The 27,235-nt window shown below is 43.4% G+C and overlaps 3 protein-coding genes across 4 annotated transcripts in view; 2 read left to right on the forward strand and 1 right to left on the reverse strand.

The window, feature by feature from the left end:
* LOC130235436 (TBC1 domain family member 8) overlaps nucleotides 1-15,513 on the forward strand; it is a 41,048-nt gene extending 25,535 nt beyond the window's left edge. The window contains 14 exon segments of the mRNA XM_056466021.1: nucleotides 17-178; nucleotides 1,159-1,309; nucleotides 1,520-1,734; nucleotides 3,597-3,714; nucleotides 5,362-5,647; nucleotides 6,041-6,146; nucleotides 6,977-7,075; nucleotides 10,541-10,609; nucleotides 11,047-11,082; nucleotides 11,084-11,279; nucleotides 11,377-11,442; nucleotides 11,543-11,629; nucleotides 12,319-12,416; nucleotides 12,720-15,513. Of these exon segments, the coding sequence (XP_056321996.1) occupies nucleotides 17-178; nucleotides 1,159-1,309; nucleotides 1,520-1,734; nucleotides 3,597-3,714; nucleotides 5,362-5,647; nucleotides 6,041-6,146; nucleotides 6,977-7,075; nucleotides 10,541-10,609; nucleotides 11,047-11,082; nucleotides 11,084-11,279; nucleotides 11,377-11,442; nucleotides 11,543-11,629; nucleotides 12,319-12,416; nucleotides 12,720-13,028 (1,998 nt within the window). The 3' untranslated portion in view covers nucleotides 13,029-15,513.
* Nucleotides 15,514-15,519: 6 nt separating this feature from the next.
* On the reverse strand, nucleotides 15,520-18,386 carry rpl31 (ribosomal protein L31). The gene is made up of 5 exons (XM_056466024.1): nucleotides 18,326-18,386; nucleotides 17,382-17,482; nucleotides 17,025-17,150; nucleotides 16,308-16,420; nucleotides 15,520-15,590 (listed from the first exon to the last, which is right to left on the reverse strand). Exons 2-5 carry the CDS (start codon nucleotides 17,480-17,482, stop codon nucleotides 15,559-15,561), a joined length of 372 nt encoding a protein of 123 aa, XP_056321999.1. The 5' UTR covers nucleotides 18,326-18,386; the 3' UTR covers nucleotides 15,520-15,558.
* A 51-nt stretch (nucleotides 18,387-18,437) lies between these two features.
* cnot11 (CCR4-NOT transcription complex, subunit 11) lies at nucleotides 18,438-27,235 on the forward strand. Of its 2 annotated transcripts, XM_056466022.1 has the most exons (9): nucleotides 18,438-18,760; nucleotides 19,135-19,226; nucleotides 21,113-21,451; nucleotides 21,675-21,839; nucleotides 23,277-23,429; nucleotides 23,498-23,700; nucleotides 23,787-23,989; nucleotides 24,506-24,602; nucleotides 26,698-27,235. In XM_056466022.1, exons 3-9 carry the CDS (start codon nucleotides 21,133-21,135, stop codon nucleotides 26,893-26,895), a joined length of 1,338 nt encoding a protein of 445 aa, XP_056321997.1. In that variant the 5' UTR covers nucleotides 18,438-18,760; nucleotides 19,135-19,226; nucleotides 21,113-21,132; the 3' UTR covers nucleotides 26,896-27,235. The 2 variants fall into 2 exon arrangements, with proteins under 2 accessions (XP_056321997.1, XP_056321998.1); XM_056466023.1 differs by lacking the exon at nucleotides 19,135-19,226.

A 27,235-nucleotide genomic window follows, 5' to 3' on the forward strand; every position in this document is an offset into this window, starting at 1 on the left:
TGTGTGTGTGTGTCAGGTGTCCTCCACGCCATACTACACCTTCTGTTACGACACCGTTCAGTCAGATGAGGAGGACGGCAGCGTCAGCATCTCTGATAAAGCTCTGCGTCACACTGTGCTCAGCAACACACTCCTGTCCTCATTCCACCCCAGCCAATCAGACGCCAGCAGCACCCGGGTGAGACGCACACACACACACATCAGCATTAGTTAATATCATACTCGCTCATATACAGGATTTATCACTACACAGATAAAGCTACAAATGAAAGACTGAAGGAAATCAGTTATGAGAGACGAGATATGAAATCTGTAATGATTAGAAATGAGCTGTCAGAATAACAGGAGGATGAGGAATCTGTGCTGATCCGTGTGTTTGCAGGATTATTATGAGCTGATGGAGTTCAGTTTCACATTTAAACTCTTGTTTCTTGCTCTTCCCCAGTGTATTTTAGAGTTTGCACTCGTCAGAGAAACGCTCACGCTGTCCACACCGCTAATAATACACTTTATGCAAAGTGTGTGTGTGTGTGTGTGTTTCCTGCAGATCATTTCTCCCTCTGCTGTTGTGTGTGTGTGTGTGTGTGTGTATAAGTGTGTGTGTGTTTGTGTGTGTGTGTGTGTATGCGTGCATGTGCCTATGTATATGTGTGCACACCTGTGTGTACACGCATGTGTGTGTGTGTGTGTGTGTTTGTGTGTGTATTTCCTACATTTCTCCGTCTGCCATTGTGTGTGTGTGCTTGTGTATATTTTTACCACAGATTATATCTCTTTCTGCTGTCGTGTGAGTGTTTGCTTGTGTGTGCATGTGCGTGTGTGTGTGTTCCTGCAGATTATTTTTCCTTCAGCTGTTCTGCGTGCGTGTGTGTGTGTGTGTGTATGTGAATGTGTGTGTCTGTTTGTGTGCATGTGTGTGTCTGCGTTTGTGCATGTGCTTATACCTGTGTGGCTATTGTGCATATGCATGTGTGCTTATGTGAGCATCTGTGCATGTGTGTGTATGCATGTGCTTGCGAATCCATGCGTGCATGTGTGTGTTCACATGTGTGTGTCTCCTGCAGAGCACAGAACTGGTGCGTGAGTGTCTGTGGCAGCATCATTTCTTCATGTCTGTGTGTGTGTGCGTGTCTGTGTGTGTGTGTGTGTGTCCTCCAGAACACAGAGCAGGTGCGTGAGCGTCTGTGGCAGGATCACTTCAGTGAGTTTGGTCGGGGTGTGCACATGTTCCGCTCAGAGAAGATCCGCACACTGGTGTCGCTGGGCCTGCCGGAGTCTCTGCGCGGGGAGCTGTGGCTGCACTTCTCAGGTCAGACAGAGGAACACTGCAGGAACACACACCTGTAACACACTCCTGCTGCTTCAGTCAGAAAGAAAAGTGGATGGAATAGTGTGTTTATCTTATGAAAAGAAAACAGATATACATATATATACGTGTGTGTGTGTGTGTGTGTGTGTGTGTGTGTGTGTGTGTGTGTGTGTGTGTGTGTGTGTGTGTGCTTGTGTTATGTTCCCTCAGACGCCAGCTCATCTCTGGCCGCTCACCCGAACTACTACACGGATCTGCTGGAGAAGTGTAGAGGAGAGAGCAGCGTGGCCACAGAGGAGATCGAGCGGGATCTGCACCGGTCATTACCGGAACATCCGGCGTTCCAGAGCGAGACCGGCATCAGTGCACTGCGCCGCGTGCTCACCGCATACGCCTACCGCAACCCCTCCATCGGCTACTGCCAGGTCACTCACACACACAGACACACAAACAGATATTAGCCCCTTTCACACGGCGATGGCGGTAAATATCCAGAAAATTACCCGAACAACTTTCCTGGTAAATTGAAATAAAACGTGCTGGCGCTCACCGGCTCCTTCACGTGCACACGCGTCACGCAACTGAAGCAGAGCTTGAAGGTAAACAAACAGCGGTTTATCATAAGCATTTTAGCGATCATTTTTTACACAGTTGGTGTTAAGAGGGAACATAAAAACATGATCAGACTAACATCTAGCAGATAAATGTGTCTGGGAAAATATTCAGAGGCTTTTATTTTCATAAACAGCGCGGATGTGAATGCATCTGAATGTTCTGATTGGCTGGAGTAGACGTCTCACGTCAGCACGTTCTAATCGTGAACACGCTCTTTCCAGCAATTTTCCTTCTGTGTTCACACAGTGCAGCATTCAGGGACACACCGGTAATGTTTCAACTTCTCTTTCCTGAAAATTGCTGGAACGAATTTACCAGTATTTTTAAAAAGGGCCTGTTCACACATCATCCCTTTCCGGAAAGTTGCTGGTAAATTTCTAGAAAGGTCTGTATGTGTGAAAAGGGCTATTATCACTCAGGACCGGACAAACTGTATGCTGAATAATTCAATAATTCAGTATGTTTGGGATAAAGTATATCAGAGGGTGTTCTCTGAGAATAAAGCCTGACAGGTTCATCAGCAGCTGATGTGAAGCGCAGCACTGCTGTAGGAGACTGAAGACTTTATTCTGAGAAAACAACCGTCCTGATGTGCTATATCCTGATTATTACACAGCTCCTGGCCACAACACACAAACATTAGACACTAAACACTGATCTGAGCTGCAATAGTTCATTAACTCTTTAATTAAACACAAAGAGGACAGAAACAGCTGATAGAGTATACACTAACCTGAGCATTACTCAGCTGATGGAGTATACACTAACCTGAGCATTACTCAGCTGATGGAGTATACACTAACCTGAGCATTACTCAGCTGATGGAGTATACACTAACCTGAGCATTACTCAGCTGATGGAGTATACACTAACCTGAGCATTACTCAGCTGATGGAGTATACACTAACCTGAGCATTACTCAGCTGATGGAGTATACACTAACCTGATCATTACTCAGCTGATGGAGTATACACTAACCTGAGCATTACTCAGCTGATGGAGTATACACTAACCTGATCATTACTCAGCTGATGGAGTATACACTAACCTGATCATTACTCAGCTGATGGAGTATACACTAACCTGATCATTACTCAGCTGATGGAGTATACACTAACCTGATCATTACACAGCTGATGGAGTATACACTAACCTGATCATTACTCAGCTGATGGAGTATACACTAACCTGAGCATTACTCAGCTGATGGAGTATACACTAACCTGAACATTACTCAGCTGATGGAGTATACACTAACCTGAGCATTACTCAGCTGATGGAGTATCCACTAACCTGAGCATTACTCAGCTGATGGAGTATACACTAACCTGATCATTACTCAGCTGATGGAGTATACACTAACCTGAGCATTACTCAGCTGATGGAGTATACACTAACCTGAGCATTACTCAGCTGATGGAGTATACACTAACCTGAGCGTTACTCAGCTGATGGAGTATACACTAACCTGATCATTACTCAGCTGATGGAGTATACACTAACCTGATCATTACTCAGCTGATGGAGTATACACTAACCTGAGCATTATTCACACACTAGATGGCACTAAACTGTCAAATAAACATCATTATCAGCATGTATAAGTGATCAGCATGCACAGTGATCAGATGGTGCTGTTGCAGTGAATAATGTGTGTGTTTCTGTCCTACAGTCCATGAATATCCTGGCGTCAGTGATGCTGCTGTATCTCAAAGAGGAGGAGGCCTTCTGGCTGCTGGTGACCGTGTGTGAGCGCATGCTGCCCGACTACTTCAACCGCAGGGTCATCGGTGCGTGTGATTATTGATTATTGATCATCTCTGCACAGCCTCAGGGTCTCCATTCCTCTGTAAATCAGCCACATCAGCCTCACAAGAACACTTTTCAGAAACATTTAAAGGGACAGTTCACCCAAGAATCAACATCTGCTCATTGTTTACTCAGAAACCTTTTATGAGTTTCCCTCTTCTGTTGAACACAAAACATTCTGAAGAATGCTGGGATCAAGCAGACATTGATCTCCATAATATTTTGTCGTTATTTATATGGAAGTTCACCGCATCTGCTCCAGCAGACTTGCCTTGACAAACTTGCCTTGCCTTATATGGTAGTCAATGTCTTTTTTTTGTAAATATCCATGTAAATACATTTGTAAATATGTTTAAATCAGCCACAGAAATAAACGGCATGTGAGTAACACTCGATAACATACGCTGAGACAAACTGAAAGTAAAACAAAATCACAAATATAGTGCAGTACTGTAAATGTCCAGTAGGTCTGAAAACACAAGTGGGTCAAAAACACGACTACACAACAATAGTAGTCATTCAAAATACACATCCTGACAGGTGTCTTGTGGTCGATCCCAGTTGTAAGAGCTACAAATAATAACTCGACTTCTAGTTGATGATGTGTGAAAGTGTCAGAAGGTGGATTTCTCGACTGAATCATCTGTTGATCTGCATCCCAATTATCACCAATACTGCAGAAGACCTACTGGAACCCACATGGAGCCAAGATACTCTCAGAAATCAGTCAAGTTTGGTGAAGGAGACATCATGGTTTGGGGTTCATTCAGTATGGGGGCGTGTGAGAGATCTGCAGAGTGGATGATCAACATCAACAGCCTGAGGTATCAAGACATTTGTGCTGCCCATTACATTACAAACCACAGGAGAGGGACAATTCTCCAGCAGGATAGCGCTCCTTCTCATACTTCAGCCTCCACATCAAAGCTCCTGAAAGCAAAGGTGCTCCAGGATTGGCCAGCCCAGTCACCAGAAATAAACATTATAGAGCACGTCTGGGGTAAGATGAAGGAGGAGGCGTTGAAGATGAACACAAAGACTCTTGATGAACTCTGGGAGTCCTGCAAGAAGGCTTTCTTCACCATTCCAGATGACTTTATTAATCAGTGATTTGAGTCATGTCAGAGATGTATGGATGCAGTCCTCCAAGCTCATGATGGAGTCAGACACAATATTCATTCTGTTTCCACTGCAGCATGAGCACATATTCTATACTGGACATTACTGAAGGTTCAGTGAGCAGACTTTAGTCTAAGCAGAGTCAGATCTTACTGTCCTAATCAAATCAGTCAACATCAAGACATGATCAGATTATATTGTGCTCAAATAAGCCTCATCTAGAGGCCTTTACCTTTCATATAAGACACTTCTGATACACAATCATCAACTAGAAGTCCAGTTATTATTAGCTGTTTCTAAAACTTGAGTAGGCGACGAGATTTTTGTGAGGTAGTGTATATATTTTGGGGGATCTCGTTGTATTCAGTCAGGAGGGCGAGGGGTGTAAATGGCCTGTGGGCTGAAGGTTTGACCCTGGTTTAAGGTTATTTATTTATTGTAGGTCCTATAATGTCCCTGATGCGCAATGAAGAATGATGTTTACCATTAGCTATAATATCGTCCCGCAGGCGCTCAAGTGGACCAGTCGGTGTTCGAGGAGCTGATCCGTGAGCGTCTGCCGGATCTGGCGGCTGCTGTCGGGGATGTCTCCCCGCTGGCGTCAGCGTCTCTCACCTGGTTTCTGACTCTGTTTGTGAGCGTTCTGCCGTTCCGCAGCGCTCTGTGTGTTCTGGACGGCTTCTTCTACCAGGGCATCAGAGCCATCTTCCAGATCAGCCTGGCGGTGCTGGAGGCCAACGCAGCTGACCTGAGCGGCTGCACTGATGACGGATACGCACTCATCATCCTCTCTACGTAACTGATTAATCCAAGACTTATATTCTTCTAATATTAATGAATGAGCTGAGGGATAATCTGACAGAGATGCATGTTTTCAGACATCTAGCAGGACCGTCAGTACACAAACGTAATGTGGGATGATTATTCAGTTTGTGTGGGTCATTACCAACTCTAAAACATAACCTGAAGCTGCGTCTGACTTAATAAATCATGTGTTCTGCCTGTCAGATCATATACATGTTCTCTGTGTTCATCCAGAAACACACTCACAACAAGATCAGTCCCCAGACTACTGCAATAATTATCCCTCATTTGCATAAATAAGTGAAATGCTTCCTCTGTTCGTTTCTTATACTTGTGTAGTTGTGAAAGTGTGTTTTAATGATAATGTGTGTGTGTGTGTGTTAGTTTTCTTGAGCGGGTCCGACATGAGGATGAATCCGCTGATCATCCTGAAGATGCAAGAGCTTCTCAACATGTGAACATCACCAACCTCATCACTGACGCATACGAGGTGCTCTTTACCACCCTTTACCATGCTTTACCACAGTTTACCTTGGCTTACAACACAGTAATTACAATTAAAATTTACTGCAGTTTATCTTGATTTACAAGTTTACCACGGCATATCACACTATACCACTGTTTACCATGAATTTTCTAAAGTATACCATGGTTTACTGCTGTTTACCATGAATTTTCTACAGTTTACCATGGTTTACTGCTGTTTACCATGAATTTTCTACAGTTTACCATGGTTTACTGCTGTTTACTATGAATTTTCTACAGTATACCATGGTTTACTGCTGTTTACCATGAATTTTCTACAGTTTACCATGGTTTACTGCTGTTTACCATGAATTTTCTACAGTTTACCATGGTTTACTGCTGTTTACCATGAATTTCCTACAGTATACCATGGTTTACTGCTGTTTACCATGAATTTCCTACAGTATACCATGGTTTACTGCTGTTTACCATGAATTTCCTACAGTATACCATGGTTTACTGCTGTTTACCATAAATTTTCTACAGTTTGCCATGGTTTACTGCTGTTTACCATGAATTTTCTACTGTATACCATGGTTTACTGCTGTTTACCATGAATTTTCTACTGTTTACTATGGTTTACTGCTGTTTACCATGAATTTTCTACTGTATACCATGGTTTACTGCTGTTTACCATGAATTTTCTACTGTATACCATGGTTTACTGCTGTTTACCATGAATTTTCCACATTTTACTATGGTTTAACCACTTACTATGTTTTACAACACTTTACCACAGTTTACCATGATTTACCACAGTTTACCCTGGTTTCCAACATTGCTGTGTGTGTGCAGAAGTTCAGCAGTGTTTCAGTGAAGCAGCTGGAGCAGATGCGGTGTCTCCACAGGCTGCAGGTTCTCCAGGCTCACGAGGACACCAGTAAAGACAACGCTGTGAGTCGTTCACACACTTCACGTCACCAGTGTCAGCGTGCTCATGTGGCGTCTGTCGTTGCTAGTCAACCATCAGCCGATCTCATCATAGCATGTCCTAACGACACACTATAACAGCTCTCTTTTCCGTGTGTGAAGGAGTTTTTGAGTTTCGTCTGTGACAGCGACGCTGGAATGTTTTCTATCGCTGCGTCATCTAATCAATACACACATTACAGCTCTTCAACATTACTGATAGGTTCCTGAGTGGCTGATGTTGTTGGAGTTAGAGTTTAGATTCTCTGCCTGAGGGCAGACTTGACCTGACCCGACCCACAGTATTATTACTCTCTCGGATATTTCCTGACACTATCTTCAGTCCGGGTGATCAATCATTTCTTTTAGTCATTACTTAATTAGCCTAATTAGGTGAAAAGCTATGCCATAATTAAAAATATATTAATATTTTAGCAAAGTCAGCTTGAGCAACACATGTGGGACTACAAAGCTGCACAATTTGCAACGCATGTCATGTGCAGCAGCATCTCCTCCACTGGCACACACTCACAGCACAAGCAGAGCTGAAGCAGCGTGTGTGTAGAGCAGAAACGGTGCATGAAAATCAGATCTCATCGATGCATTCACTGGGTAAAATGGCTACTTTTTACTGTCATTCAATGTGTTTGTGGTCATTATCAGTGCACTGTCACTTTAATTGAGCGAGATTAGACCCGGCACAGAAATGATCACTGCACTGCTGCTTCAGCTCTGCTCACGCTCCACACTGACGTGCTGCTGCTGCTGCGTGCGGTATAAAAGCTCTAATCTGTTAACATGACTGCCAAAAAACCACGCGCTGCTCATGAGCGAGGTGTGAAAGAGGTGATGGGAAAACAAACAGGGACTTCCACGGTGAACAGACACATGAGAAGGCTTGCCATATCAGAAAGGATGATAGTCAGCCTTCAGTGTCCTCTTTTGGTACGACCCATTCTGAATCAACAAACACTGCAGGTCACCCGCTTCATCCTTGTTGCATTATTCATTAAGATCATTCTAAACTAATTTCTGTAGTTCAAACAACGTCTGTCATAACGGCCCACTCATAAAATATAGTCTGGTGTAAATCAGGCTCATAATTACTGTTTATCAGTCAGACTGGGTCGGGCTCGGACTCAAGGTGCATGAGCTCGGGTAGGCTTGGGTTTCATTTTTTGGGTCTGATCTAAGCTCTAGTAGGAGTCTCAGTTCTGTTTTTTTTTCAGACGTCTGCTAGTTATTTTATTCTCCAGATCTGAGCTGAACGATCTGCTGCTGCTTTCTGTACAGCAGTAAATGTCATGTAAACTGGTGTTTAACCTCACATTATTAGCATTTAGCACTGAATAAAGCACATAATCTGCACCTGACGTCGTCATCATCGCAGTAGTTTATGCTGCTGTTCTGCTGTGAAGTCACAGAAGAGAGAAACTATTTCTAAAATAGAACATTTCTGTCGCACAAAATCTCCTTTGAACATGGAGATATAGCTTTAGTCACGTCACCACTCATCACTGTCAGTTTCAAAACAGTGGACCAATCAGAAGCACTGGGAGGCGGAGCAAGCAAATATTTTATTTGATGGCAACATGAAGGAGATTCATTTAAAAACGTTCCTGAGCGCTGCCTCACAAGTTTAGACATAAAGAAGCACCTTAAACCGAAACCGCATACTTCCATACTATACCGTACGCTAAAATCAGTATGCGAGCCGAGTAGTGCGTCTGAATTCAAAGAATTCGAAAATCAGTATGCGAGAAGCACCCGGATGACTTACTACTTCTGGCGAGATTCTGAAGTGCGCATCCCATGCACGCTGCGCTATCCCATGATGCCCCACGACACAATTCATGAATGGGAGTGAAGCGTCGCAACTGACGTAGGTAGGTCACGTGACCATGGCAAAATGGCGGATGTAGTACGTCCGAATTCCATTCATACTTCTTACATTCATACTGTATAGAACGTACTTTTCTAACAGCTGAGTAGTACGTTTACATTCAAATGCAGTACCTATCGAGTAGTAGGTGATTTCGGACGCAGCCCAAGAGGTGACACTCTGTTGCTATTTGGGAAATGGGCACTAGATGCCACTAGTGTCCCGAGATGGCCATTTTGGAATAAAAATTCCAGTAAGACAACAGCACAGATACCAAACGTTAGACAGAATGACTCAAAATATTGAGTTAAATACGAGTTTAACTATTCCCTACTGAAAAATCCAGCTTAAATCAGCCTAGGCTGGTTTGCTGGTTGGCTGGTTTTAGCTGGTCGACCAGGCTGGTTTTAGAGGGGTTTTGGCCATTTCCAGGCTGGTTTCCAGTCATTTCCAGCCTGGTCTTAGCTGGTCAGGCTGGAAAATGACTAGCTAAATCCAGCTAAAACCAGCTTGACCAGCCAAAACCAGCTATGTCCAGCTTAAACCAGGCTGGTCAAGCTGGTTTTAGCTGGATTTAGCTGGTCATTTTCCAGCCTGACCAGCTAAGACCAGGCTGGAAATGACTGGAAACCAGCCTGGAAATGGCCAAAACCCCTCTAAAGCCAGGCTGGTCGACCAGCTAAAAACAGCCAACCAGCCTAGCCTGGTTTAAGCTGGATTTTTCAGCAGGGTTATAATATATATATATATATATGGTCTCAGCATAATTGAGTACACTCCATTTGAATAGTAACATTTCTCCAGCAGTTTGTGTGGCCTCCATGATTTTTAATGTTGGCTTCGTTTTCAACATCTATCTTTTCCATTCCTCAGAAATAACCCTCTTTTAGAGTTGCTCCGAGATGCTCCCTTAATGTCTCTTCAGAACTCCCCATTTGTGTTCAAGTGGATTCAGATCAGGAGACATATTTATAATAATATAATATATATACATATTTTACATAAAAGCTTTATTAGTCTTTCTTTAACAGACAACACTGGATAAAATGACCATTACAACACATAATACTGCAACAAATAGTGTACTGTCAGTCAACAGCACATTTTGAAAGTCACGTTAACTTAATTGAACATGTCAGTATTCATTTATATGCTAAAGCGTAGTCTGTTAAATCAAAGTAAATTCACCTAAAATGACCGTTCCAACAAAATAAGTGTGGTGAATATATTCAACATTAAGTCTGTAAGATAAACTATTAAAGTGCTGATGATTGTGATAGTAAGTGTTGTATTGTCGTCTTTCAGGATGTATCTCAGCTTTAATGCGCTTTTTAAATAAAAACAAAGCAGCTGCTTGTCATCGCAACAGCAATAAGATCCAATGGACAGCCGACTGCTTTCACTCCAAAATGGCGGAATCTCGGGGCTGTTGCTGACCGCTGCTGCTGTGATGGAATGTTCTATTGAGTGTCGACTCTTGCTCATTTTAAACTCTTTGGTTAAATTTCCTGTGTGTGTGTGTGTGTGTGTGTGTGCGTGTGTGTGTGTGTGTGTGTGTGTGTGCGCAGCTGCGGTTGGTCACTCCAGATGTGTCTCTGCCGCAGGAACAGCTGTCTGAGCTCTACGAACTCTTCAAGGTGTGTTGTGTGTTTATTAATAACTGTGTGTGTGTGTGTGTGTGTGTGCATTAAAACACACTGCACTGCTTTAATAATGAGGTAGAGAACAACAGGTTACTGTAAATAAGTGACGTGTGTGTGTGTGTGTGTGTGTGTGTGTGTGTGTGTGCATTAAAACACACTGCACTGCTTTAATAATGAGGTAGAGAACAACAAGTTACTGTAAATAAGTGCCGTGTGTGTGTGTGTGTGTGTGTGTGTGTGTGTGTGTGTGTGTGTGTGTGTGTGTGCATTAAAACACACTGCACTGCTTTAATAATGAGGTAGAGAACAACAGGTTACTGTAAATAAATAAGTGACACGTGTGTGTGTGTTTGTCTTTTTCCCTCTCTCTGCCCGCGTGCGTGTGTTTGTTTCTCTCTCTCTCTCTCTCTCTCTTTGTGTGTGTGTGTCAGACGGAGCACTTCATCAGTCTGTACTGGGGTGAGGGGTGTGTGCTGCTCGTCCGCTGTGTCCTCCAGCACGGAGCCGTATTTTCTGGACGGAGCTCAGTTTAAGAGTCTGTTTGAGCTGCTGGCCCCGTGGCCCTGCGGCACACACACCGACACACTCGCGCAGCGCGCATTCACACTGCTGGACCAGGACCGAGACCAGCGCGTCAGCTTCTCTGAGTTCATACACATGCTGGGTGAGTGTGTGTGTGTGTGTGTGTGTGTGTTAGACAGACAGAGAGAGAGAGAGAGAGAGCTGTATTATTAATGATGATCTCCTGTGCTGTTGTTCAGATGTCCTCTACTGTGAGGAGCTGAATGAGAAGATCCGGCTGCTGTACCGCCTGCACATCCCGCCAGGTTCACCATCATCTCTGTTTTCAGTACAAACACTCCCATAATGCATTTGGGGTAGTTTTTACTCAAAAGACATGCATAACTGTGTGTGTGTGTGTGTTAGCTCTGAGTGAGGATACAGAAGACTCGTCTCCTCTGAAGAGTCCAGTGTTGTCCAGCACCAGACCTCTCTACGTCAACCTGCCCAACGGTACCGTCCTCTATCAGTGTTTACCAATAACCTGTGTGTGTGTGTGTGTGTGTGTGTGTGTGTGTGTGTGTGTGTGTGTGTGTGTGTAATTTAAGATGCACTGAGCAATGTGTAACACAATGCTGACAGATCAAGTATCAAAGCACACCTGCAGCCAATCAGAACCAAGGGGCGTGGCTATTAACTATAGTGGAGACTGCAAATGGGTGTGGCCTGTGTGGTGATGGGCGTGTCTGTTTTGTTCGTTTTGCTGTTTGCTGAGTTTTACCATTCTTGAATCTGTTCAGGGCACAACAGGGGCCAAAACTACTGAAACGGGGGCCAGTGGCCCTAGATCTGCCCCTGGTTCAGCCGATCTCTGGGTCTAGCAGGAGCACTTTTAGCGTAGCTTAGCATAGATCATTGATTCAGATTAGACCATTAGCATCTCGCTCAAATATTAGCAGTTTTGATGGTTACGCAGTGCCTGAAAGATCTGAATCGTCTGTCAGAAGTGTCTGGATGGTTGAATGATGTTCAGGCGCTGTGTAGTGTCATATGATCAGTCATGGTAAAGCAGCTTCATTACTAACGCCAGAACGAGACGTCAGCTCCTAAACATAGCCTAGAAAATAGCTTTTCATTTCCCCTCTAGCAGTTCCAGTGTTAATAATGTGTGTGTGTGTGTGTGTGTGTGTGTGTGTGTGCAGGCGAGAGGAAGAGCTATGAAGAGCAGCTGCAGCAGATGCTGGAGGACCTGAACAGCAGAAAGAAGGACCAGGAGAAACCCCTGCCCCACATGAACCAGGTCAGCCTGCAGATCAGCGCAATTACACGCACACACACACACATGCAGATCAGCGCATTCACACACACACACACACACACACATACAGATCAGGGCATTCACACACACACACACACACACACACATTGAATTTGACCATTGCGTTTCCCATACACAGCCTTTAAATTAAACCATCACGGCTAAATCAGCTAGTCAGGAGCTCCGGATGTCTTGTGGGTCCACTAATATTGATTATATGAGCTGCTCTGCTGATCAGTGTGTGTGTGACTGTAATGCGCTGCTCTTGTTGTTCTGTGTGTTCAGCGCGAGTTCATCCAGTTCTGCAAGACGCTCTACAGCATGTTCCAGGGCGAGTCCGGCGAGTCGGAGCTCTTCCAGGCCATCGGGATGTTCACCAGCCTGCTGCTGCAGATCGGGGAGGCCAGACAGCACTCGGACACAGCGGACGACCAGTGGACGGTGAGTTTCCAGCAGATCCTGGCCTCCTTCCTGACCGAACAGGTGCTGGTCAACTTTCTGGAGCGACCCGTGGACCTGAGTGCCAAAGTCTGCACCGCCAGAGAGCGCCAGTACCAGGAGCGTGCGGGAGTACTCATGATCCAGCACACATGAGGATAACAGCACAACACTCGTTTACTCTGTACTTGACCCGAGTTTCTTTCCTCTGTTGAACACAAAAGAAGATGTTTTGAAGAATGTTAGAAAGCCATTCGGTAACCATTGACTTTCATTGTAGAACAAATACTATGGAAGTCAATGGTTACCTATTTTCAGCATTCTTCAAAATATCTTCTTCAGTGTTTGACAGAGGAAACTCAGATTTGGAACAAGTGAATGGAGTTAAAGATGGCAGAATTTTATTTTGACCCCCCAAAAAAGTAGGAATATTACTTAATATGTACTCGACCTGAAGGGGTTTCAAACCTTTACAAGTGTCTTTATTCAGTTGAACACAAAAGAAGATATTTTGAAGAATGCTGAAAAGCTGGAAACATTAACCTCCATAGGAGAAACAAATGGTTTCAGGTTTCCAACATTCTTCAAAATCTCTTCTTTTGTGTTTAACAGAAGAAAGAAAGGCTTGGAAGCCCCCGAGGGGAGAGTAGAGAGAGAGGAAATGTTCATTTTTGGGTGAACTGCCTCTTTAATGATGAACAATTATCTGAGAGTTGAGTTTATTTCCACATCTCGACTGGAGAGATGATTCTGCTTTAGGTTTTCTGAACGGTCCAGCCCAGATGAAGAGCAGACCACACACTGACAATCCCATGATGCCGCTGGGGTGAGCTGGACTCCCCCAATCCATCATCAGTTTGAGATTTAAAGGGGCAGTTCACCCAAAAACATATTTACTTACTATAGTATTTGCTCTTACTCGAGTGATTACTATCCTTTATTGTGTTGAAAATACAAAAGAAGATGTTTTGAAGAATGCTGAAAACCGGTAACTATTGACTTCCAAAGTAGGAAAAACAAATAAGGAAGTCAGTGGTTACCAGTTTCCAACATTCTTCAGAATATCTTCAGAAAGAATCGTGTATATACACCACTCGAGGGAGAGTAAATGTCTCATTATTTGGGTGAACTGACCCTTTCATGTCAGACGTGATGACCTCAGAGTTTAGGCTGGGGTGATAAACTGATGCACCACAATTCTCTCTTGAATTGATTGAGTTTCGTGTTTACCAGCAGGAGGCGCTCTAGGCTTTACTAACAGCTGTTCCTCACACGCAGCACTCGCATCTAAAACAATCATTAATAAAGGTCAGACAGTGAATTACTAAAGTGTTTACAATACAAAACAGCCTGATGGATAAAAATGAGCTTAAATCTGCTGTGATCGAGCCTAGAGCGCCACCTACTGTTAGATGAAGCTCAGTTTATTCCAGATTCATGCTTTCCAACAGTCTCAGAAATGATCCATTAATATCAATGCATCAACTTATGGTCCCCGTGTCACATGTTCTGGCTTTAAAACACACACACACACACACACTTTATCAGTATTCAGCTTCTGTTCACACACACACACACACACTTTATTTGCTAATCGATCACTTCAGATGTTGTATTTTTCCACATGAGCATTATTTACTGGATGGATTTTAATGTTAGATGAATCCTGATGGGTTTGTTGATATGACGGACTGAATGAAGGAGATCAGGATTATTGATCACGTGACCTGCAGCGGTTTACTCATTTTAGTCACAGCACAGCTGGAGTCAGTGCTGGAGATGATGCAGCTTTAATCTTTCATGTTTTTCTTCCTAATTTTACCAAATATGCTGCATCTCTTGATGAAGAAGTGCCTTAAACAGCAGGCCAATAATGATTCTCCATTGTGCCACAGTGTGAAAGCCAAAGGGACCATTTGAACCCTTGTGTGCTGTTCAGATTGACTCCCCTTTGGTGATGTTGGTGCTGGTTTTCCTCCAGCACATGACAGCAGATACTCATGCATTCTTGATAGCAGCTGGTGTGTTATTTCTCCTGTTGAACATCAGAGTGCAGCATTAACCCTTTAGATCAGCCTGTGCTGAAGAGTTTCTGGCTTCTATATGGAGTAAAACAGCAGATTATAGAAATACTCTTACTGTGTTCTGAGAGCTGACGGGACTACTCTGAGTCTCAGAGAGAAACAGGGAAACCAGTCAGTAATGCATGAGTATCTGCTGTCATGACTTTACAGTAAATAATGTGCTTATAATGGAAGTAAAACCGCGCCAACATAACCCAAGGGGAGTCCATCTGCCCAGAGTGTGCTGAGATTTCACAAAACATGTGTCAAATTAAGATTTGTCAGCAACAATCATTCCATATACGGTTAAATTAAGCCTCAAAATCAACCCAGAGTGGATGAAAATGACCCAACAGTACACAAGGGTTAATTCCTCCTCATTACACACACCGTTTATCCAGATGAAGCATTAATTCAACTCTTGTGTCTGAAATGGAGGTGCCGTCCTGATCATTATAGCAGATGTAGCATTAGCTGATGTTCACAGAACCAATCAGATTGTGCAGCGTTACACACACTCTCCATGATGATGTTTGTCTACTGTCAACACTGAGCAATTAAAGACCACGTACAACACAGAGCAATCCTTTTATCTGTTTATTCCAACAAGCATGAAGAACAGCTTAATTTTCATCCACATTTACAGTCTGCAGACCTGCAACACACAGCAAACACAACATGTTAGACATGCTTTACAGCTCCACACACACACACAGGGTGGATGTGTGTTTTCAGAAGGCATTACAGTAAAATAACTGAAGATAAAAGTGTTGAACAAATAATGGCAGCATTTGCCACTGATTTCCAGAAGAGCGACACTAAACATGTGAGATTTTATATACACTATAAAGGGTTTAAGAGCAGAACGGCTGTTGAATAGTTTTAGGACCACTCTGATTTAAGGTTTTGATAATAATAATCATAATTAGACTAGTTTATGTAGAGCTTCAGCAAACTAACTGACCTTCACAGTTATTAATGACACTTTGGATTGGCATTTAACTCGACATGTTCATCTTGATCTCTCATACCCGACCGGGACTTCTCACCAGCACACTGGCTGAATCCATATATCAGCATGGTAAAAACTGGAGGTCGTAAATCAAGTGAGTGTGTGACTAAATTATTTATTATTTTATTAATGTGTTTGTTTATCGCTGTGTGAAAAGCATTGTGACATCTCTAGCAGGATGTGATTTCATAAACTACACCGTAGCCTAATGTTGACATACTAAATTCAGGCAAACGTAGAATACAGCCATATATATAGTGAAATCAAATACAAACGTATCCCCTGTAAAACAGCGCTCCAGACTTCTCAAGGGCCTCAAATCTCCCTAAACTGACTCTACTGCTAGTGAAGTGATCTCACCTTTGTAGGTGGTGACGGGGACATATGTGACGAGGGTGTAGAGCTTGTTTGGGGAATCCTCATCCTCATTGCGTTTCCGGGACAGACGCACACGCATGCGGTACGGCACATTCCTGACAAACACACACACACTGAGCATCATCATATCATCAAGAGAACACACACCGTCACTGCTGAAACGGCTTTACTTGCAGTATTAGTCTCGTTCCAAGCCAAAATGTCTACAAATTCTTAAATCAAGAAGCATCTAGATCAGGGGTGTCCAAACTCGGTCCTGGAGGGCCGGTGTCCTGCAGATTTTAGCTCCAACTTGCCTCAACACACCTGCACGGATGTTTCTAGAAAGCCTAGTAAGTGCTTGATTAGCTGGCCCAGGTGTGTCTGATTGGGGTTGGAACTAAACTTTGCAGGACACCCGCCCTCCAGGACCAAGCTTGGACATGCCTGATCTAGACAATAATATAGTGTTGTTTTCAGAAATAATGAGTCAAAATGAAGAGAGTTTCTCCATGAAACAAGCGGAGTCATTTTGATTTCTGATTGACAAGATTATCTTCCTCCATTTAATTATTTTGCTTGGTTTTAAGGAGAAACTAACTTCATTTAGACTCATCGTTCCTGAAAACACTATATATTTAGTCTAGATTAAAGAATTTTTAGATATTCTGACTAAACACCAAGTAAGAAGCAGTTTTGCAGTGTTTTTCTGCTGCTCACCTCACTCCTTTAGCCCACACGGCCTTGTTGAGGCGTGTGTCGATGCGAACATCAGGAGTGCCCATCTCCTTCACTGCGAACTTGCGGATCTCCTTCAGGGCGCGAGGAGCTCTCCTCTTGAAGGAGCTGCAGAAAAACAACAGGAGAATCATCAGGAGAGCGTTTACATACAAACATCAGAAGCTGGAAACTCATACGACATTAATGAATAAAGCAGCGTTTCCAGTCAATGAGACACAGAGGTTACCGAAATCACCAGCTAAACCTACAGATGCTGATCAGATACTGAACTGTTGTTTGGATTATTGCATATGGAAGTGTGCATGCAGACTCAGAGCAGTGTTCGCCGTCACTCACATGCCGTGGATGCGCTTGTGGATGTTGATGGTGTATTCGCGGGTCACCACTTCATTGATGGCCGAGCGGCCCTTCTTCTTCTCGCCCTTCTTGGGTGCCATCTAAACACACAAACAACATCAGAACAGGTTAATTACATGTATACAGCTCAAATACTGAATGCTGAATGGCTGATGGTCACTCTCAGGTGTTTGGTTATTGTGCAATAAAGGAACAGCTAAAGTAGATCCAGCAGGTTTTCATACAGCTCCATATCACTCCGCTGAAAGATTAGACTCAAACATCACACCAGAACACAACAGGAGGAGATGAGGACAAATACAGTCACGCATGCACAACATCTCAACAGTGTGTTGAGCAGCGGTGCTGAAGACCAGAGCAGTGATCAGCTGCGGCTGATGTTGGATTATTAGACTATAATGCACAGATATGTTTATTATATTACTCCTTACATGTAAACGTCATCTCAACACACATAATAACACTTGACGTCACTAATAACCCAAAACAACCTGGTTAACTTCATTAAAACCACCTTAATCTCTCTCTAGATGCGCTATTACATTATGAAAACCTGACTTAACCACGTCAATAATGAATGACGCTTACTCAAACAGTACTCAAGTGAACTACTGCATTCCGCTCGTTACACTATGGAACATAAGATTTACCCATGTAAACACTGTTAATTATGATGAAATTAAGGTTTATTATAGGTGTTTCACTGCTGTTTTCCCGCCTGTTCTGCTCACTGCTCGTCATACTGAGGCGTTTCAGAATCACCTCTATTTAACATCACATCTGCGATTAAACCCCGCCAAACCGGCGCTCGTTAACCGATACCGCGTTTCTACGCTCATACATAGCAGCACATTTGATTATTAGTGATTGATAACGCGGATGATTGTGGATTTATGAAAGCTGAACGAGAGAACGATACTCACTCTGTGCGCTGGATGTGGAAAAGGAAGAGCGGTGGATTATGGGACACATACAAAGGCGGAGCGCGCGTTCACATCCGGGTCATGCTAATGTTTGTATCATTCTGTTCTCAACCGTAACAACACGCATATTATTTTGATGCCTGCATTTTACTACTTAATACATTCGTGAATGCATTACATTTGATTTTAGGCGTTCAGTGTAGTTTGTAGTCAACTACATCTCCCATGGTGCTGCGCGCCGCACAGGAAGTGTTCACGGACACCCGCGACGGTTGTGAGTAGAAGTGAAATTTAACATTCAGGTTAAAACACAGAATAACTCAAATATTAACGCGTATTATCGCGCGTCTCATCGTTATCTTTGCGCTGGAGCGTCGCCGCGTCGGCCCTCCTTCAATATTCATGATCTGCCGGGAAGTAATGAACACCGCTCAGGTAAATGTTATTATTACTGACTGTGTGTCAAAACATAGCGAGATCACTACATAGACTGCGTATAGGGGACAAACATGATGTTTAAAGATTAGGAGAGCACTGGAAATCTGACTTACTGTGTGTTTATTTAGACTAATAAGTCCAATACCAGTGAATATTTTGTTGAAATGTACACTACAAGCTGCCTGTCTGTGGGTTTAGACTTCATTATCTACCATTACAGTTATTTAAAGAGTGTAATTAAGCTCATGCTTCATGTTTTTGCTCGCAAATGTTAAAGCTAAGAATAATTCAGTAATATTTGAAGATGAACGCCTCTTTGTTTTACTTTGTTATCTGTTTTCAGAGTATTAAACTTATGACTGTCATTCCAGAACCTTCGCTGTCTCTGTTCCTCAGTGGTGGAATGATGTAAAACAGGGGTTCCCAAACCTTTCAGTCCGCGACCCCCAAAATAACAGTGCCAGTGAGTCACGACCCCCAATATTCTCTGAGATGGTTATAGATATATCATCCTTTGCACACAACCACATACCAATACGCTAAACAAGTCTATTCGTTGTTTAATTTTGGAGAACGCCACTGGCAGACCATCCTCCATGTTCAGTTGTGGCCTGGGTTTATTTTTAATGTGCATGAGTGCCGTAAAGGTGTCAGAAAGTTTAACCTGGTGCCATAAAATCAATGTGCTGCATCTGACACTATTGCCGTGTCTTTAATATAACCTAATCACCCCAGGGGTTGCAAAAATCAATTAATAGGCTGATGGCGTTTTATTTGCATGTTGTTTTTAATAGCATGTTTATTAACATGGTAACAGTGTTACTATTAACTACTATTTTGTTCTTCAGTAGGTTATGGATAAAATATGGTCATTGTAATTGTTTAATATAATTAATTTGATTTTTAGACCGACAAGTGACCCTTCCTCAATGTCCCGTGACCCCTGAAGGATCTCAGATCTTCTGAGGATGAAGCTTTAATCATAAAACTATTATCATACAAATATTAATTGAATGCATTATTGGGGATGTTGAGTGATATTAGTTAAACTGCTATAAACAGAGTTCTCACAGGTCCTTTAATACCTTGATAGTTTGTGGTTCTGAAAAAACAATTGAAGACCCTGGAAAGTGTTGAGGTAAAGTTGTTTCTATTTGCACGTTCTCCTTCTTAATGTAATTTCAGAAATTTCTGTCAAAGTACAACATTGTTGACACTCAATTAAATAATGCTGATGTTGTTTCGAAGTTATCTTACATGCGATTTCAGACCAGACATTTAAAGTAGCACGTCACAAGTTCCTACTGTTCGAAACTGAACAAATGTGCAAATAAAAAACTACCTCAGTCTGGAAAGAGTGTGTGTGTGTGCGTGCGTGCGTGCGTGCGTGCGTGCGTGCGTGCGTGCGTGTGTGTGTGTGTGTGTGTTTAGGTGTAGGACTGCACAATATATAATTTCAGCATAGATATTATAATGTGCGCATCTGCAGAGTCAGGATTATAGTGTCACTGCAGGATTAATATAGTGGACGTTTATCATTTACATCTGTCTTTAAGGTGTTTTACTGTGAGAGCATTACTGGAGCATTTAAAGCATTCAGACTTAATCAATTGTACCGTTTGTATCTTGAGTAGATTGTTTTATTCAATTATTTATACAATGCAGTGTTATTTTACATTTCAGTATACAGTTTACTGTATCTGAGCTAGGCATGGGCTGGTATAAGATTCTGACGGTATGATAACCTTGAATATAGATATCATGGTAAAATATCTGGGTAAAAATCTAAAACTTTTCCCCTTTGAACACAATATATGATCTTTTTTTGAAAGATTTCTGATATTTTGCAGCAGTAAACATGGTCAGGCTGAATAATGAAAATGAGTCTTCTGCTGTCTTCATTAGTTTCAAAATCACTGATTTCTTTACCATTTAAAACAGCATCTTTAGGATATCTATTGGATATTCTGCTGGAGATACTGCTGTCCTAAAAAATGTGAATAAAAACTCTTACACTTACCTTAGGAACGGTGTTACAGAACATTTTGGCGGGTTTAAAACCTTGACTCTTCCAAACCACGCTATACCTTGAAAACGGTTATGGTCCCATCCCTAATCTGAGTATTGTTATACCTCACAGAAAACCAGAAAGCACTGTTCAGTTCACCTTTATCTTTGCTGTAGTGTATTTATTGAAACTTGTAGATTGATTATTATAGTTTATGGATGATTCAGACTCCGCCTATCTAAATAATTAATTATTGTGTGTGTGTGTGTGTGTGTGTGCGTGTGCGTGTGCGTGTGCGTGTGCGTGTGCGTGTGCGTGTGTGTGTGTGTGTGTGTGTGTAGGGTTAGAGTGACGCAGCATCATGACTCTGGCCCCTAAGGATCTGTCTAATCTGCTGGGCATCATGTCGGAGGATGCGTGCAGCAGTAGTTTCGAGCAGCTCTCCTCCGCGTTCCACCATTGTTTCGGGAAGGCGGAGCACTTCGGCGTGGGCTCGGTGCTGGTGATGCTGCTGCAGCAGCCGGATCTGCTTCCCAGCGCTCCACAGAGGCTGACGGCGCTCTATCTGCTGTGGGAGATGTACCGCACAGAGCCGCTCGCCGCTAACCCCTTCGCTGCGGTGTTCGCTCATCTGCTGAACCCGTCCAGCGCCGCGGAGGAGCAGGAGAAAACACTCTCAGGTGCTGCTGTCGTTACCTGTTCATCTGTTTCTGTTTCACTTTCATCCTAATGCGACTTGCATCACAAAAACCACAAGACACACACACACACACACACACACACACACTAAAACATATATATATATGACTGGACATTATATATTTGTTGGGTGTGTATATTTAGTTTATTTTTGTGAACACTATCAGTAATCTTTGTGTGTGTGTGTGTGTTGTGTTCCTACAGGTTTCCTACCACCCATCACATTGCCGGAGAAGTTCTTCCTGTCTCAGCTGATGCTGGCGCCCCCACGAGAACTCTTCAAGAAGACCCCAAGACAAGTGTCCTGCATGGACATCACTTCCACACCGCAGACTATAGACATCAGCGGCCTGCAGCTCGCACTCGCCGGTACACACACACACACACACACACACACACACACACACACACACACACACACACACACACACACACACACATCAGAGCAGAGTGTGAAGGGTTCATCAGTAGAGTAGCAGCACAGTTCTGCTGCAAATACTGCACTGCACACAACATTATGGGAACATAGCAGAGTTCAGGAGAGGACAGATTGCTGCTGCGCATCTGAGAGTGTGTGTGATGATCAAGAGCCGCGGTGTCCAGAGTAAACCACCAAGAAGAAGAAGCACATCCAGCAGGAGGAGCTGTGGAGGCCAGAGGAAGCTGTCTGAAAGAGACGTCCGGCTGATAACCCTGAGTCCACCTTCACTGTCTTCCCCACGTCCGGGAGAGTTACGGTGTGGAGAAGCCCCAAAGAAGCATCCCACCCAGACTGCTGATGCCCAGAGTCAAGCATGGGGGAATCACTGATGGTTTGGGCTTTATATCATAATGTTCCATAGCCCCAATGCTGGTGCTACATTGATCATAACTGTCAAGAACTACCCAACCATTCTGGAGGATCATGTGACCCAATGGGTCAAACACTGTATCCTGAAGGCGGTGGTGTGTATCAGGATGATAATGCAGCGATACACACAGCAGGACTGGAGACAGAGGGGTTTGATAAACATGACAGTGAGTTTGAACATCTCACATGGCCTGCACAGTACCCAGTGCTAAACATTATTGAGCACTTTGGGGTGTTTTGGAGGAGCGAGTCAGGAAAGGTTTTCCTCCAGCAGCATCAGTAGTGACCTGAACACTGTTCTGAAGAGGAACAGCTCAGAATCCCTTTGGCTGCTGTGCAGGACTCCTGTCTGTCATTCCCACACCAACAGATGGTGTATTGAGGAGGAGGAGCTACAGCAGCTTATGCTGGACTGAGGAGGAGGAGCTACAGCAGCTGATGGTGGATTGAGGAGGAGGAGCTACAGCAGCTGATTGTGTATTGAGGAGGAAGAGCTACAGCAGCTGATGCTGGATTGAGGAGGAGGAGCTACAGCAGCTGATGGTGTATTGGGGAGGAGGAGCTACAGCAGCTGATGGTGGATTGAGGAGGAGGAGCTACAGCAGCTGATGGTGTATTGGGGAGGAGGAGCTACAGCAGCTGATGGTGGATTGAGGAGGAGGAGCTACAGCAGCTGATGGTGTATTGAGGAGGAGGAGCTACAGCAGCTGATGGTGTATTGAGGAGGAGGAGCTACAGCAGCTGATGGTGTATTGAGGAGGAGGAGCTACACCACACTGATGTTCAATTAATATAATCTCTACACCAACATTCACACACTTGTTTACAATAAAGACAGTAACAGCAGTGGTGTTATTGCAGCTGTTGGAGGTGTTCAGTATATCTGTGCTGTACAGCAGGACTGTCCAGTGCTCCTGATCCTCCAGTAATCTCTCTTCTTCTTCTGTCCTCCACAGAGCGTCAGTCAGAGTTGCCCACTCAGAGTAAAGCCAGTTTTCCCAGCCTGCTCAGCGACCCGGACCCAGACTCCTCCAACTCCGGCTTTGACAGCTCAGTGGCCAATCAGATCACAGAGTCGCTGGTGACGGGGCCGCGCCCTCCTCTGGAGAGTAAGAGGATGATGATGATGAGGGTGAGTGTGTGTTCTTCATCCGCTAATGCTCTGTTCCTCCATCAGGTCACTTCCGGCCCGAGTTCATCCGTCCACCTCCGCCGCTGCTGGTGTGTGAGGACGAGCTGTGCTGGCTGAACCCCTGTGAGCCGGAGCACCGCGTGCAGTGGGACCGCTCTATGTGTGTGCGCAATGGCACCGGTGTGGAGATCAAACGCATCATGGCCAAAGCCTTCAAGAGTCCACTGTCAGCAGCGCAGCAGACACAGGTACACACCACTACAGACACACCTCTACACTACACACACCTGTCCACTCCACCTGAGTGTGTGTGTGTGTGTGTGTGTGTTCTTAGCTGCTGGGAGAGCTGGAGAAGGACCTGAAGCTGGTGTACCACATCGGCCTGACCCCTGCCAAACTGCCGGACCTGGTGGAGAACAACCCTCTGGTGGCCATCGAGATGCTGCTGAAGCTGATGTCCTCCAGCCAGATCACGGAGTACTTCTCTGTGCTGGTCAACATGGACATGTCCCTGCACTCCATGGAGGTGGTCAACAGGTGTGTGTGTGTGTGTGTTTGTGTGTGTAAGCTGAAGTCCTCCAGCCGGATCACGGAGTACTTCTCTGTGCTGGTCAACATGGGATGGCCTCCACTAGCTGTATAGTTGTATTATAGTTGTCCTGAGTTGAATATGTGAACACTGGGCTGCTGTGTACTCTCCTGCTAGATTTGACCACGTGCTGCTCTGTTTACTGCAGTAACCAAGGCAAAACCTTTACTCCTGGTGTTCTGTAGGCGTCACCTGCTGGATTATTCATATTCAGTATATCAGTAAGGTTTTATTGATTAGTTTCTTACAATCAGTGTTCAGTAAATACACTGCTGGGTCAAATGTGGCCAGTGGTACTGGTTGATACCTGAAGTGGCGATCAGCTCTTAATGTATGGAAAGAGTCTTAAAGGTATTGAATTTCACTCTCTGATGTCTGCATATTCCCTGAGTTAAAGTGTGTGTGTGTGTGTGTGTGTGTGTGTGTGTGTGTGTGTGTGTGTGTGTGTGTGTGTGTGTGTGTAGATTAACAACAGCAGTGGATCTTCCTCCCGAGTTCATCCACCTCTACATCTCCAACTGCATCTCCACCTGTGAGCAGATCAAGGACAAATACATGCAGGTAAACGCACACGTGTGTCCTGTGGACCCATGATGGACCTGGAGGAGACACGCGTGACCTTCTGCCACACATACACTGATACAGCTTTATCAGAGGCTTCATCCACACACACATCCCACTCATTACTAGATCTGCACAAGTTTGGCAAAGGAAAACACTGACTTGAATAAAAGCAAGTCTGTTCTGCTCAGTTTAAATAAAGAAATGTCTATATTGTGCATATATATATATTAGTGCTGACCAAATTAGTGCGTTAACACATGCGATTAATCTGAAATATTTAACGCATTAAAAATAACGCAGTTGCAGTTTTTTTTATTGCCTGTTGAGGTCAACGTGTGTTCAACATGCTTATGGATAAGACCAAGCAAGGACTTTTAGAAGGAAAGTTTCAGTATTAAACAGTTAATGTCGCGTCACCAGGCTCTCCAGCGTTTCCTCCAGAGTTTCATGTTTAATCTTTCCACTTCTGTTTTAATGGGATTTGATACCGCATGCTGAATGGAAAGAAAAACCTTCGCATTTCATGACCCGGTGGTCCTTTAAGGTACTCAAAAATCGCTGTTTACATGGTCGACTCTTAATCAGTATTATCTTAATCATATCGGAGTATTGGTGTCCATGTAAATGTACTCTGAAAGTGCCAGATGATGTCGCAAGCTGTCAAAGACAGCTCATTCCTCTGCCTTTAAGATGCTTCTATGCGCCCTCAAATATTACATTAAGTTTGACGTGTTTCCCCCTTAAACACAACTTTTGTAAAGCGTCTGCTTCACGTTGCTGTGTCAGAATCCCTGCTTGTACAAAACAGCCATGCTTTAGAATGCTCAGCTTAAGCAAATTAGATGAACGCGATGGTACGTGCTGATGAATCTGAAGGGAGTCGCTCACTGTGTGTGTGTGTGTGTGTGTGCGTGCGTTTCCTAGCAACAAGCACAAACACCTAAACATCGCCGATGGTGTCTGTATCCCTCAAAGTTGATTAGAATTAAATGTTTAGAGCTGGTGTGTCCAAAGTCCCTGTAAGAATTAGTCTTTGGTGTGACTCAACGTATACCTGTGTGTGCCTTTGATGTACCCCTTGATGCTTCTTACGCCCTTGTCGCAGCACCAGTGGCTCCAAAATTAGGCACCAAAATTCATAAGCTGATTCAGTGATTGTGCTTGTGAGAGACTGTTCTCACTCTCAGCTCACATCATACAAAAGAAAAGGTCCACATCGGCCCCTGATAATGTCAACAGACTGGAGCAACTGGCTGAATGTAAAGGAGGACTTTATAAATAATGTTCTCAACTCTCAGCAATACTACTTTACAATGAGTGCAATTGTTTGTATTCAACACTTTATTATTATAATGTTCCAGTCTCCATATCTGTAACGCCTGTATTTTGGCATTTTCTGCGGTCCACTTAGAATACATCTTGAAAATCAAGTCTTTCTTTACTGGCATTGATTGTTTTGAAATTTAAATGGCATTAACATGCCTGTGTTTTTATTCCTGTAATAAATACGGCTGTCAACACAACAGTTTGAGGATCTTGATGGTTTATAGCAGGTGTGTTGTTTACATGAAGAAATCTGTGTTACAAGTTAAACAAAAATTCTGATAAACTATCATATTTAGAATTGAAATAGTTTCTTTGTCTTGTGTTTACATTAGTTTTACATTTGAATAGCCAATATTACAAGTGTCTGTCTTTTTAATGCGATTTAATCGTGATTAATTGCAAAAAAGTGCGATTTAATAAGTTAAATTTTTTAATTCAATTGACAGCACTAATATATATATATATATATATATGTGTGTGTGTGTGTGTGTGTGTGTGTGTGTGTGTGTGTGTGTATTTTTATATATATATATATATATATATATATATATATATATATATATATATATATATATATATATATATATATATATATATATATATATATATGCATATATATGCATGTATGTGGCTGTGAGCACGCATTTGAGTGTGTGTGTGTGTATGTGTGTGTATTTTTATATATATATATGCATGTATGTGCCTGTGTGCACGCATTTGAGTGTGTGTGTGTGTGTGAATATGCTTGTGCTTGTGTCTCCTGCAGAACCGTCTGGTGCGTCTGGTCTGTGTGTTCCTGCAGTCTCTGATCCGCAATAAGATCATCAACGTTCAGGATCTGTTCATCGAGGTTCAGGCGTTCTGCATCGAGTTCAGCCGCATCCGAGAGGCCGCGGGGCTGTTCCGGCTCCTCAAGACACTCGACAACGGAGAGACGCCGGCCGAGGGCAAGACCAGCAAATGACGGAGCAGAGATTCTGAACACACACAGCTGAACTGATCTGCTTTATGTGCAGGAGTCGTGCAGAAACCGTCTGACCGTGCTAAATCTCCATGAAGATCAGCTTCACTCATGACTGAGGTATAATAATGAGGACTCATGATAACGACTCCTATAATAATGACTCTGCGTTTTGATTGGCTGTTTGGATTTTCATATTCTCTTAACCAAAATTCAGCAAATGCAGTATTTGGGAGTTTTGCTCTCAGTAATTGACCAGAGTATCTGAGACCAGTGCTTTATAACAGCACTCAGTAACTCTGCCACTTGTGTATATTTTCACAATAAACAGCGTTTGAAAGCA

The sequence above is a fragment of the Danio aesculapii genome, chromosome 9, assembly GCF_903798145.1.
Source record: "Danio aesculapii chromosome 9, fDanAes4.1, whole genome shotgun sequence".
In the NCBI taxonomy this organism is placed as follows: Eukaryota; Metazoa; Chordata; class Actinopteri; order Cypriniformes; family Danionidae; genus Danio; species Danio aesculapii.

Coding starts and splice junctions, on each gene's coding strand:
- cnot11 (XM_056466022.1), top strand. CDS start 21,133: ATGACTCTGGCCCCTAAGGATCTGTCTAATCTGCTGGGCATCATGTCG. Junction 21,452..21,674: donor GCAGGAGAAAACACTCTCAG/GTGCTGCTGTCG, acceptor GTGTTCCTACAG/GTTTCCTACCACCCATCACA. Junction 23,430..23,497: donor GCCGCGCCCTCCTCTGGAGA/GTAAGAGGATGA, acceptor TTCCTCCATCAG/GTCACTTCCGGCCCGAGTTC.
- rpl31 (XM_056466024.1), bottom strand. CDS start 17,482: ATGGCACCCAAGAAGGGCGAGAAGAAGAAGGGCCGCTCGGCCATCAAT. Junction 17,151..17,381: donor CACAAGCGCATCCACGGCAT/GTGAGTGACGGC, acceptor GTTTTTCTGCAG/CTCCTTCAAGAGGAGAGCTC. Junction 16,421..17,024: donor GTGTGGGCTAAAGGAGTGAG/GTGAGCAGCAGA, acceptor TGTGTTTGTCAG/GAATGTGCCGTACCGCATGC.